The sequence below is a fragment of the Oncorhynchus nerka genome, linkage group LG22 (assembly GCF_034236695.1).
Source record: "Oncorhynchus nerka isolate Pitt River linkage group LG22, Oner_Uvic_2.0, whole genome shotgun sequence".
Taxonomy (NCBI): Eukaryota; Metazoa; Chordata; class Actinopteri; order Salmoniformes; family Salmonidae; genus Oncorhynchus; species Oncorhynchus nerka.
In genome coordinates this window covers 73,969,934-73,982,059 of record NC_088417.1, presented here as the reverse complement: position 1 = coordinate 73,982,059, position 12,126 = coordinate 73,969,934, and the positions used below count along the sequence as shown (strand labels likewise).

The 12,126-nt window shown below is 43.7% G+C and overlaps 1 protein-coding gene across 4 annotated transcripts in view; it reads left to right on the top strand.

Annotated features, from left to right (window-relative positions):
- Positions 1-1,630: 1,630 nt before the first annotated feature.
- LOC115105683 (ras-related protein Rab-6A) overlaps positions 1,631-12,126 on the top strand; it is a 31,026-nt gene continuing 20,530 nt past the window's right edge. The window contains exon 1 of one of the 4 annotated variants that reach the window (XM_029627974.2): positions 1,631-1,894. In XM_029627974.2, the coding sequence (XP_029483834.1) occupies positions 1,825-1,894 (70 nt within the window). In that variant the 5' untranslated portion in view covers positions 1,631-1,824. The remainder of the gene's footprint in view (positions 1,895-12,126) is intronic. The other 3 variants (XM_029627973.2, XM_029627972.2, XM_029627971.2) reach the window with 3 other exon arrangements.

Here is a 12,126-nt window from a genome sequence, read left to right as displayed (position 1 = left end):
CTTCCGTGGCCTCCAACTGCTCTTAAACGCTAGTAAAACCAAATGCATGCTTTTCAACCGTTCGCTGCCTGCACCCGCCCGCACACCCGACTAGCATCACCAGCCTGGATGGTTCCGACCTAGAATATGTGGACATCTATAAGTACCTAGGTGTCTGGCTAGACTGTAAACTCTCCTTCCAGACTCATATCAAACATCTCCAATCTAAAATCAAATCTAGAGTCGGCTTTCTATTCCGCAACAAAGCCTCCTTCACTCACGCCGCCAAACTTACCCTAGTAAAACTGATTATCCTACCGATCCTCGACTTTGGCGATGTCATCTACAAAATAGCTTCCAATACTCTACTCAGCAAACTGGATGCAGTTTATCACAGTGCCATCCATTTTGTTACTAAAGCACCTTATACCACCCACCACTCCGACCTGTATGCTCTAGTCGGCTGGCCCTCGCTACATATTCGTCGCCAGACCCACTGGCTCCAGGTCATCTACAAGTCCATGCTAGGTAAAGCTCCGCCTTATCTCAGTTCACTGGTCACGATGGCAACACCCACCCGTAGCACGCGCTCCCGCAGGTGTATCTCACTGATCATCCCTAAAGCCAACACCTCATTTGGCCGCCTTTCGTTCCAGTTCTCTGCTGCCTGTGACTGGAACGAATTGCAAAAATCGCTGAAGTTGGAGACTTTTATCTCCCTCACCAACTTCAAACATCTGCTATCTGAGCAGCTAACTGATCGCTGCAGCTGTACATAGTCTATCGGTAAATAGCCCACCCAATTTTACCTACCTCATCCCCATACTGTTTATATTTATTTACTTTTCTGCTCTTTTGCACACCAATATCTCTACCTGTACATGACCATCTGATCATTTATCACTCCAGTGTTAATCTACAAAATTGTAATTATTCGCCTACCTCCTCATGCCTTTTGCACACAATGTATATAGACTTTTTTTTCTACTGTTATTGACTTGTTAATTGTTTACTCCATGTGTAACTCTGTGTTGTCTGTTCACACTGCTATGCTTTATCTTGGCCAGGTCGCAGTTGCAAATGAGAACTTGTTCTCAACTAGCCTACCTGGTTAAATAAAGGTGAAAAAAAAACACAAAAAAAAAACAGTCAACCTATGTGCATTGAACATTCATATTGTTTACTTGTTTACTCCATGTGTAACTCTGTGTTGTTGTTTGTGTCACACTGCTTTGCTTTATCTTGGCCAGGTCGCAGTTGCAAATGAGAACTTGTTCTCAACTAGCCTACCTGGTTAAATAATGGTAAAATAAAAAAATATTGCACTGTACATTGCACTGTACAGCCTAATCTATGGTTTGTGCACCCATGAAAATGGGCTATCAGCCTACTGAGTGACACTCACAAAACACAACTATGTAGAATTTACACTAATATTAGTCACTTAAACAGATTTTTTTGTCAAATTAACTAATAATTGTCTTTTTCAACCTTGTTTAGCATTATCTAGGCCAATTCTGGCATGATTCTACTCTCTTTTTTCAAATCCGTTTGCATGATCAATTGGTGACTTTTATTTTGAAGTAACCGCAGATTCCACTATTGTTGTTCACGCTAATGTTGCTCACAACACATTGGGGGGAGTGCTGAGGTTTAGCTAGCCAATTACCTATTAAACTCACCGACTCTCAGTCTGGCCAGTATACTGCACTAGAGGAGCATTGCTTAATGCTAGGTAGCTAACGAATTGGCTAGCTAGCGATTTAGCTAGCTCACTGAAGTAGGGCCCTAGTGTGTTTCTCCCAGTCTACAACTTGCCTTTGCCTGCCTAACTATACTGCAGTCATGACCGCGGCAGGAGATTTTGGAAACCCTCTAAGGAAATTTAAATTAGTCTTTCTTGGCGAGCAGAGCGGTAAGTGTACAACTGAAAACTATATGATGTAACGTTCGGCCAAGGTTGAAAATGAGACCGTTTTAACACGGAGTTCGCTAAATAGCTAGCTATGTGATCAAAAGCTTGCTAACTTAGCTGGCTGGCTGGCTGGCTAGCTAGCTAATGCCAGCCCTGTTCATCTTGGGCGAGTCTCTTTTTTTTAATCGATATCCACCGACTGCTATACAACTGAGACCATGGCGATTCAGTTATATAGATAGCTACGATTACCGATCATTGATATTTAACTTAACCTTTCGGTGATATCAAATGTTTACATTGCTAACTAATTTATGGTTAGTTGGCTAACTATTTGGCAGCGCAAGCCAGTTATTCTAACTAATGTTTTCGACACAGGTCAGGAAGCTAGCTATTTAGGCTAGCAAGTTAACTAAACTAACAAGCTGTTGTTGGGAGACTAATTGTTTCTAGTTACAGTCAGCAGTCGGTTTGTAACGTTAGCTAAAATAAATCAATACATGAACCACTAACCTAGCTAGATGCTACATACTACGACTACAATAACTAGCCGCTATTGTATAACTATAGCTAGGGTTTGCTCTGGTGTGTTTATTCAGTCAGATTTGTCTTTGGTTTTCAGAGCGGCTGTAGAGTTTCTGGTGCTAACCATCTCAGTCGTCACTCTTGCTAAAGACAGCCTCTGTGCCAAGAAAGACGTCTCATTGCATGTCAAACCAAGTATCAACGTTATATGGTTGATTTATAGGCGCCTGCCTGCCTGCCAGCCAGCACTGTCTTTTTCTCTGATGTGGGGACTTCATATTGTACATTTCAACAGCTCTCTATTCTCATGATGTGGTGGCAATTGTGATTTTTAAAAAGCATCACCATTCTTATGAAACAATCTGCCTATCTCTGATTCTGAGAATTTGAGCTACTGTATATGCTGGATGGATCCGGTATACCTGAAACCCAACTTTCCTACAACATACATTGCAGACAGAACCACCCTGATTTAAGGCCTGTAGTTTTCAGTATGAAAGTGCATTGAGGGAGAACCAAGGACTGGAATGATGCATTGTGAAGCCTGGGTGACCAGCCTGATCACAGCACTGCTGGGGGGGTGGGCTGGTATGGAGGTGGGCAGTACGTCAATCTGTTCCTCTCATCGTAGGCAAGGCTATAAAGTAGGCTATCCTATATACCACTGTCAGCAACAAACATCCCCCCCTTTAACCAGAACCCATACTACACTTCAAATATACAGTGGGGCAAAAAAGTAATTAGTCAGCCTCCAATTGTGCAAGTTCTCCCACTTAAAAATATGAGGCCTGTAATTTTCATCATAGGTACACTTCAACTATGACAGACAAAATGAGAGAAAAAAAATCCAGAAAATCACATTGTAGGATTTTTAATGAATTTATTTGCAAATTATGGTGGAAAATAAGTATTTGGTCAATAACAAAAGTTTATCTCAATACTTATATACCCTTTGTTGGCAATGACAGAGGTCAAATGTTTTCTGTAAGTCTTCACAAGGTTTTCACACACAGTTGCTGGTATTTTGGCCCATTCCTCCATGCAGATCTCCTCTAGAGCAGTGATGTTTTGGGGCTGTTGCTGGGTAACACGGACGGATGGGGGGGTTGTGTGGAAGCCCATATGGGACTGGCCATCTATCCTCAACAGTTTAGCCCATAGGGATACAATGTGCTGTAGCCGCACAAGAAAGCAACCTCCGTCTGTATGGCACTTCAATACAGTGCATTCCGAAAGTATTCAAACCCCTTAACTTGTTCCATATTTTGTAACGTTACAGCCCTATTATAAAATGTATTCAGTTGTTTTCCCCCCTCATCTACACCCAATACCCCATAATGACAATTTTTGCAAATGTATTAAAATATAAAAACTGAAATATCACATTTACATAAATATTCAGACCCTTTACTCAGTACTTTGTTGAAGCACCTTTGGCTGCGATTACAGCCTCAAATCTTTTGGGTATGACACTATAAGCTTGGCACACCTGTCTTTGGGGAGTTTCTCCCTTTCGTCTCTGCAGATCCTCTCAAGCTCTGTCAGGTTGGATGGGGAGCATCGCTGCACAGCTGTTTTGAAGGTGAGCCTTTGCCCCCAGTCTGAGGTTCTGAGTGCCACGGAAAAGGTTTTCATCAAGGATCTCTCTACTTTGCTCTGTTCATCTTTCCCTCGATCCTGACTATTTTCCCAGTCCTTGCCGCTGAAAAACCCCACAGCTTGATGCTGCTACCACCATGCTTCACCGTAGGAATGGTGCCAGGTTTCTTCCAGACGTGACGTTTGGCATTCAGGCCAAAGAGTTCAATCTTGGTTTCATCAGACCAGAGAATCTTGTTTTTCATGGTCTGAGAGTCTTTAGGTGCCTTTTGGCAAACTCCAAGAGGGCTTTCGTGCCTTTTACTGAGGTGTGGCTTCTGTCTGGCCACTACCATAAAGGCCTGATTGGTGGAGTGCTGCAGAGATGGTTGTCTTTCTGGAAGGTTCTCCCATCTCCACAGAGGAACTGTGGAGCTCTGTTGAGTGACCATCGGGTTCTAGGTCACCTCCCAGACCAAGACCAGACCACTGTCAACTGTGGAACATTATATAGACAGGTGTGTGCCTTTCCAAATCATGTCCAATGAATTGAGTTTACCACATGTGGCTCCAATCAAGTTGTAGAAAGATTTGCAGGATGATCAATGTAAATAGAATGCACCTGAGTTGAATTTCGAGTCTCATAGCAAAGGGTCTGAATACTTATGTAAATAAGATATTTCAGTTTTTTTATTTGTAATACATTTGCAAACATTTCTAAACCTGTTTTCGGTTTGTCATTATGGGGTATTGTGTGTAGATTGAGCAATTTAAAAAAAATGTATTTAATTCATTTTATAATATTTACCGAATTCACTTTATTTTGTCCGTACCTCTTTAGTTTGCGTGGAGTCATTGTCTAAATGTCTTTGAACATAGGAAATATAATAATGAAATCCAATGCTCGGCAATAATAATGTGTTCCTTTTACCCAATTGAGGGGGTGTTCTCATTGTCTTGTGCTGAGGGCAGTATCACAGCCATTGGCTACGCTGCGAGATTGTGCGTGGATCAGATTATGTGAGTGGAGCTGGTTTGACTGGAGGGTGGAGCGAGTTTCTCAGGCGGGAGCATCGGCCTTCAAATCAAATAAAAATCAAATTTATTTATTCTTTAAAATAAAATCTGCACCATTGAAGGTCCCCAAGAACATAGTGGCCTCTATCATTCTAAAATGGAAAAAGTTTGGAACCACCAAGACACTTCCTCGAGTTGTCCGCCGGGCCAAACTGAGGAATCGGAGGTGAAGAGCCTTGGTCAGGAAGGTGACCAAGAACCCGATGGTCACTCTGACAGAGCTCCAGAGTTCCTCTATAGAGATGGGGGAACCTTCCGGAAGGACAACCATATCTGCAGCGCTCCATCAATCAGGTCTTTATGGTAGTGGCCAGATGGAAGCCACTCAGTAAAATGCATATCACAGCCCGCTTAGTTTGCCAATAACACCTGGATATGTTTAACCTAAAGACTCTCAGACCATGAGAAACAAGATTCTGAGGTCTGATGAAACCAAGATTGAACTCATTGGCCTGAATGCCAAGCATCACATCTGGAGGAAACCAGATGTAAAAACTGAAACATCACATTATGTAAATGTGATATTTCCAGGTATTTTTTTTTTTTAATAAAGAAATATATATATATATTTTTTTAAATAAATAAAAATATTTTTGCAAGAAATGTCAACTGTTTTTGATTCATCATTATGGTGTATTGTGTGTAGATTGAGGGGGGAAACGATTTAATCCATTTTAGAATCATTCTGTAATGTAACAATGTGGAAAAATTTGAGTGGTCTGAATGCACTGTATCCACTTTAGAAGTGGATTAAGGTGTGTGATGTTCACTGTATTACAAGGAACAATAGCAGGGATTAAGTAGTTTTTAAATGCAATTCGAGGGCTGAGGTAATTTCCTCCCAAACAATCTCTCAGATAGTATTGGCCAACTCTTTCTGTTGTCGGGTTTTGAGAGCCAGTATGTTCCCACAGGTATTTTATTTTAACTTTATTTAACTAGGCAAGTCAGTTAAGAACAAATTCTTATTTTCAATGACTGCCTAGGAACAGTGGGTTTAAATGCCTGTTCAGGGGCAGAACGACCTTGTCAGCTCGGGGGTTTGAACTTGCAACCTTCCGGTTACTAGTCCAACGCTCTAACCACTAGGCTACCCTGCCGCCCCAGGTGAATTATGAACGGACAGAATATGCCAGCTACTGGAGCAAAATACACCTGCTATTGTTCCTTGTAATACAGTGAACATCCCACACCTTAATTTGGTGTTCATATGTTGACAATTATTTCAAAATAAGTTAGGTAATTCATAGTTATTTTGCAAAAGAAAAGCTACTCATTTTGAATGCATGCCACTAGAACCGGTGCTAAAGAAGTTAATGATGATACTAACGAGTATGGAGATACTGATTATCGTCCTGCCCCTACTGACCTCACCCCACAGACATTTATGTACAGTGCCTTGCGAAAGTATTCGGCCCCCTTGAACTTTGCGACCTTTTGCCACATTTAAGGCTTCAAACATAAAGATATAAAACTGTATTTTTTTGTGAAGAATCAACAACAAGTGGGACACAATCATGAAGTGGAACGACATTTATTGGATATTTCAAACTTTTTTAACAAATCAAAAACTGAAAAATTGGGAGTGCAAAATTATTCAGCCCCCTTAAGTTAATACTTTAGCGCCACCTTTTGCTGCGAAGTCGCTTGGGGTATGTCTCTATCAGTTTTGCACATTGAGAGACTGAAATGTTTTCCCATTCCTCCTTGCAAAACAGCTCGAGCTCAGTGAGGTTGGATGGAGAGCATTTGAACAGCAGTTTTCAGTTCTTTCCACAGATTCTCGATTGGATTCAGGTCTGGACTTTGACTTGGCCATTCTAACACCTGGATATGTTTATTTTTGAACCATTCCATTGTAGATTTTGCTTTATGTTTTGGATCATTGTCTTGTTGGAAGACAAATCTCCGTCCCAGTCTCAGGTCTTTTGCAGACTCCATCAGGTTTTCTTCCAGAATGGTCCTGTATTTGGCTCCATCCATCTTCCCATCAATTTTAACCATCTTCCCTGTCCCTGCTGAAGAAAAGCAGGCCCAAACCATGATGCTGCCACCACCATGTTTGACAGTGGGGATGGTGTGTTCAGGGTGATGAGCTGTGTTGCTTTTACGCCAAACATAACATTTTGCATTGTTGCCAAAAAGTTCAATTTTGGTTTCATCTGACCAGAGCACCTTCTTCCACATGTTTGGTGTGTCTCCCAGGTGGCTTGTGGCAAACTTTAAACAACACTTTTTATGGATATCTTTAAGAAATGGCTTTCTTCTTGCCACTCTTCCATAAAGGCCAGATTTGTGCAATATACGACTGATTGTTGTGCTATGGACAGAGTGTCCCACCTCAGCTGTAGATCTCTGCAGTTCATCCAGAGTGATCATGGGCCTCTTGGCTGCATCTCTGATCAGTCTTCTCCTTGTATGAGCTGAAAGTTTAGAGGGACGGCCAGGTCTTGGTAGATTTGCAGTGGTCTGATACTCCTTCCATTTCAATATTATCGCTTGCACAGTGCTCCTTGGGATGTTTAAAGCTTGGGAAATCTTTTTGTATCCAAAGCCGGCTTTAAACTTCTTCACAACAGTATCTCGGACCTGCCTGGTGTGTTCCTTGTTCTTCATGATGCTCTCTGCGCTTTTAACGGACCTCTGAGACTATCACAGTGCAGGTGCATTTATACGGAGACTTGATTACACACAGGTGGATTGTATTTATCATCATTAGTCATTTAGGTCAACATTGGATCATTCAGAGATCCTCACTGAACTTCTGGAGAGAGTTTGCTCCACTGAAAGTAAAGGGGCTGAATAATTTTGCACGCCCAATTTTTCAGTTTTTGATTTGTTAAAAAAGTTTGAAATATCCAATAAATGTCGTTCCACTTCATGATTGTGTCCCACTTGTTGTTGATTCTTCACAAAAAAAAATACAGTTTTATATCTTTATGTTTGAAGCCTGAAATGTGGCAAAAGGTCGCAAAGTTCAAGGGGGCCGAATACTTTCGCAAGGCACTGTAAATGTGGATTTCCGCACTGGCGTGAGAGATTGACACTGGATCAGGGTGACAAACTATCTACTGCCTTTTCATGTGCACACATAGGCCTGGTTAGTATAAATCCCTCACCGCTGGGAAACTCACACACAATACATTTCACACTCCAGATTTTTGTTTGATATGTAATGTCCACAGACTCCCATTAAGCTGAGTATAGATTTTGAAGTGACTGCATCGGAGGAGGCAGGTGGGAAGACTCAGTGGAACAGGGTCAGGCACGTTGTTTCAATTTTTCTTGTTTGGTACCATTCCATTTATGCCGTTACAGTGAGCCCATCCTCCTATAGCTCCTCCCACCAGCCTCCTCTGCTTTACATTCCAGGTTTTTTTTTCACAATTAAGTCTTATTAGTGTAATAACATGTTTGAGAGGATGGCTTGACCCTAAACCCAGACCCTACCAAGTTAGGCCTACCCTTCCCAATAATTATGAGATGTTAAATTGAGGTCCTGATAAGAGTAGGGAGGGAGTGTTTACCCTGGTGTCTTGGCTGATTCCCAAGATGGCCATCATATTACCCTGGCCACCTAATCATCCCCAGCTTCAACTATCATCGCCCGGCAACTCTTTCCCAGGTTGTGTCTGTAAAGTGTTCCCACTTTTTAGACAACTTACCTGGTAAGTAAAAATGTGTTAACCAACAACTCTTGTGTTCATTAATTCAATGAAAGACCAAATACAATTTTGTATTTAGGAAGTGGTGGGCCTCTGCATTTTGGCTCATTAAACATTCTTTTGAACTTTCCCAAATGCAGACCGCCTTTGTCTGCCCACTGGCACTGACTACAGAACAATAGGAGTGGGAACGGGTATAAGGGGAATGGAGCTGACAGGAGACTTGTGTCCGGGGGGGGAGGGGGGGGGGGGGGCTGGATGTCCTACCATCCTACCATGAGGGAAATGGGAGGAGGGGTGAACCTGCTGGTTTGGGAGGGGTCTGGGAAGGATGAGTGGTTTGGGAGATGAGGCTATGTGAGTTTTAGGATCGGTCATCTAAGGAAGATATTTGACCTGTTTAAAAAGAGGGAGGGCACAGACACTCACCCACACACTGAGGTACATAGAATGCCAGCAGAGCATATTAATAATTAAAACAGGTGTGAGAGAAAAAGCTGAGAATTGAGGCCAACTCACTTTTTTTTTTTCTTTACACATTCCTTTGTGTCATTTGTCTTCCACCCTCCCTTTGCTCTCGTATCCTCTCTTTGGGAGGTTAACAACATTCAGTGGGCCAGATGAAGGGCTCGCTATAGAGAAGGGGAATGGGTGGAACTAGCTCTCTTGATAAGTGTCGTTCTCACGCTGAAGTGTCAGTTACACCTTCCTAGTGGGTCAGCTTTTTTTCTGTGCCCATTTTTACACGACAGTAAAGACGTCCACATTCTTCCCAGCCGAAACCGTCATCTTTTCTGAATGATTCAAGGGGCTATCATTGTTGAAGTTGCTATAGATAGATATCTATCTTTTTGGGAGACTTGACCAAATTCACATAGCAATGTGAGTTCTAGATCTATCATTCTCATTTGAAAGCAAGTAAGAAGCGGTAGATCTGTTTTATTTCTATGCTTCCCGTTTTTGTTTTTGCCTCTTACTTTTGATTTTGTACACCAGCTGAAATGTAAATATTTTTGGTTATGGAAAACATATTTCACAGCAGTTTAGATGACCATTTGCTACACTACACTGCATTCAAAGTATTCAGACCCCTTGACATTTTCCACATTTTGTTACGTTACAGCCTTATTCTAAAATGTATAAAATCGTTTTTTTTTGCCCCTCAATCTACACACACTACCCCATAATGACAAAGCAAAAACTTTTTTGGGGGGTGGGGAAGAGGAAAGAAGAAAATGTCACATTTACATAAGTATTCAGACCCTTTACTCAGTACTTTTGTTGAAGCACTTTTAGCAACGATTACAGCGTTGAGTCTTGGGTATGACGCTACAAGCTTGGCACATCTGTATTTGGGACGTTTCTCCCAGTCTTCTCTGCACATCCTCTCAATCTCTGTCAGGTTGGATGGGGAAGCGTCGCTGCAAAGCTATTTTCAGGTGTCTCCAGAGATGTTAGATCGGTTCAAGTCCAGGCTCTGGCTGGGCCACTCAAGGTCATTCAGAGACTTGTTCCAAAGCCACTCCTGTGTCGTTTTGGCTGTGTGCTTAGGGTTGTTATGCTGTTGGAAGGTGAACCATTGCCCCAGTCTGAGCGCTCTGGAGCAGATTTTCATCAAGGATCTCTCTCTACTTCGCTCTTTTCATCTTTCCCTTGATCCTGACTAGTGTCCCTGCTGCTGGAAAAACATCCCCACAGCATGATTCTGTAGGCGTCTTGTGACGGCCGGCCGCCCAACAACCTGCCCGCTTGACCCTATTCCCTCCTCTCTTCTCCAGACCATTTCCGGAGACCTTCTCCCTTACCTCACCTCGCTCATCAACTCATCCCTGACCGCTGGCTACGTCCCTTCTGTCTTCAAGAGAGCGAGAGTTGCACCCCTTCTGAAAAAACCTACACTCGATCCCTCCGATGTCAACAACTACAGACCAGTATCCCTTCTTTCTTTTCTCTCAAACTCTTGAACGTGCCGTCCTTGGCCAGCTCTCCCGCTATCTCTCTCAGTATGACCTTCTTGATCCAAATCAGTCAGGTTTCAAGACTAGTCATTCAACTGAGACTGCTCTTCTCTGTATCACGGAGGCCCTCCGCACTGCTAAAGCTAACTCTCTCTCCTCTGCTCTCATCCTTCTAGACCTATCGGCTGCCTTCGATACTGTGAACCATCAGATCCTCCTCTCCACCCTCTCCGAGTTGGGCATCTCCGGCGCGGCCCACGCTTGGATTGCGTCCTACCTGACAGGTCGCTCCTACCAGGTGGCGTGGCGAGAATCTGTCTCCTCACCACGCGCTCTCACCACTGGCGTCCCCCAGGGCTCTGTTCTAGGCCCTCTCCTATTCTCGCTATACACCAAGTCACTTGGCTCTGTCATAACCTCACATGGTCTCTCCTATCATTGCTATGCAGACGACACACAATTAATCTTCTCCTTTCCCCCTTCTGATGACCAGGTGGCGAATCGCATCTCTGCATGTCTGGCAGACATATCAGTGTGGATGACGGATCACCACCTCAAGCTGAACCTCGGCAAGACGGAGCTGCTCTTCCTCCCGGGGAAGGACTGCCCATTCCATGATCTCGCCATCACGGTTGACAACTCCATTGTGTCCTCCTCCCAGAGCGCTAAGAACCTTGGCGTGATCCTGGACAACACCCTGTCGTTCTCAACTAACATCAAGGCGGTGGCCCGTTCTTGTAGGTTCATGCTCTACAAAATCAAATCAAATCAAACATCCGCTCTACAACATCCGCAGAGTACGACCCTGCCTCACACAGGAAGCAGCGCAGGTCCTAATCCAGGCACTTGTCATCTCCCGTCTGGATTACTGCAACTCGCTGTTGGCTGGGCTCCCTGCCTGTGCCATTAAACCCCTACAACTCATCCAGAACGCCGCAGCCCGTCTGGTGTTCAACCTTCCCAAGTTCTCTCACGTCACCCCGCTCCTCCGCTCTCTCCACTGGCTTCCAGTTGAAGCTCGCATCCGCTACAAGACCATGGTGCTTGCCTACGGAGCTGTGAGGGGAACGGCACCTCAGTACCTCCAGGCTCTGATCAGGCCCTACACCCAGACAAGGGCACTGCGTTCATCCACCTCTGGCCTGCTCGCCTCCCTACCACTGAGGAAGTACAGTTCCTGCGCAGCCCAGTCAAAACTGTTCGCTGCTCTGGCCCCCCAATGGTGGAACAAACTCCCTCACGACGCCAGGACAGCGGAGTCAATCACCACCTTCCGGAGATACCTGAAACCCCACCTCTTTCAGGAATACCTAGGATAGGATAAAGTAATCCTTCTCACCCCCCTTAAAAGATTTAGATGCACTATTGTAAAGTGGCTGTTCCACTGGATGTCTTAAGGTGAACGCACCAATTTGTAAGTCGCTCTGGA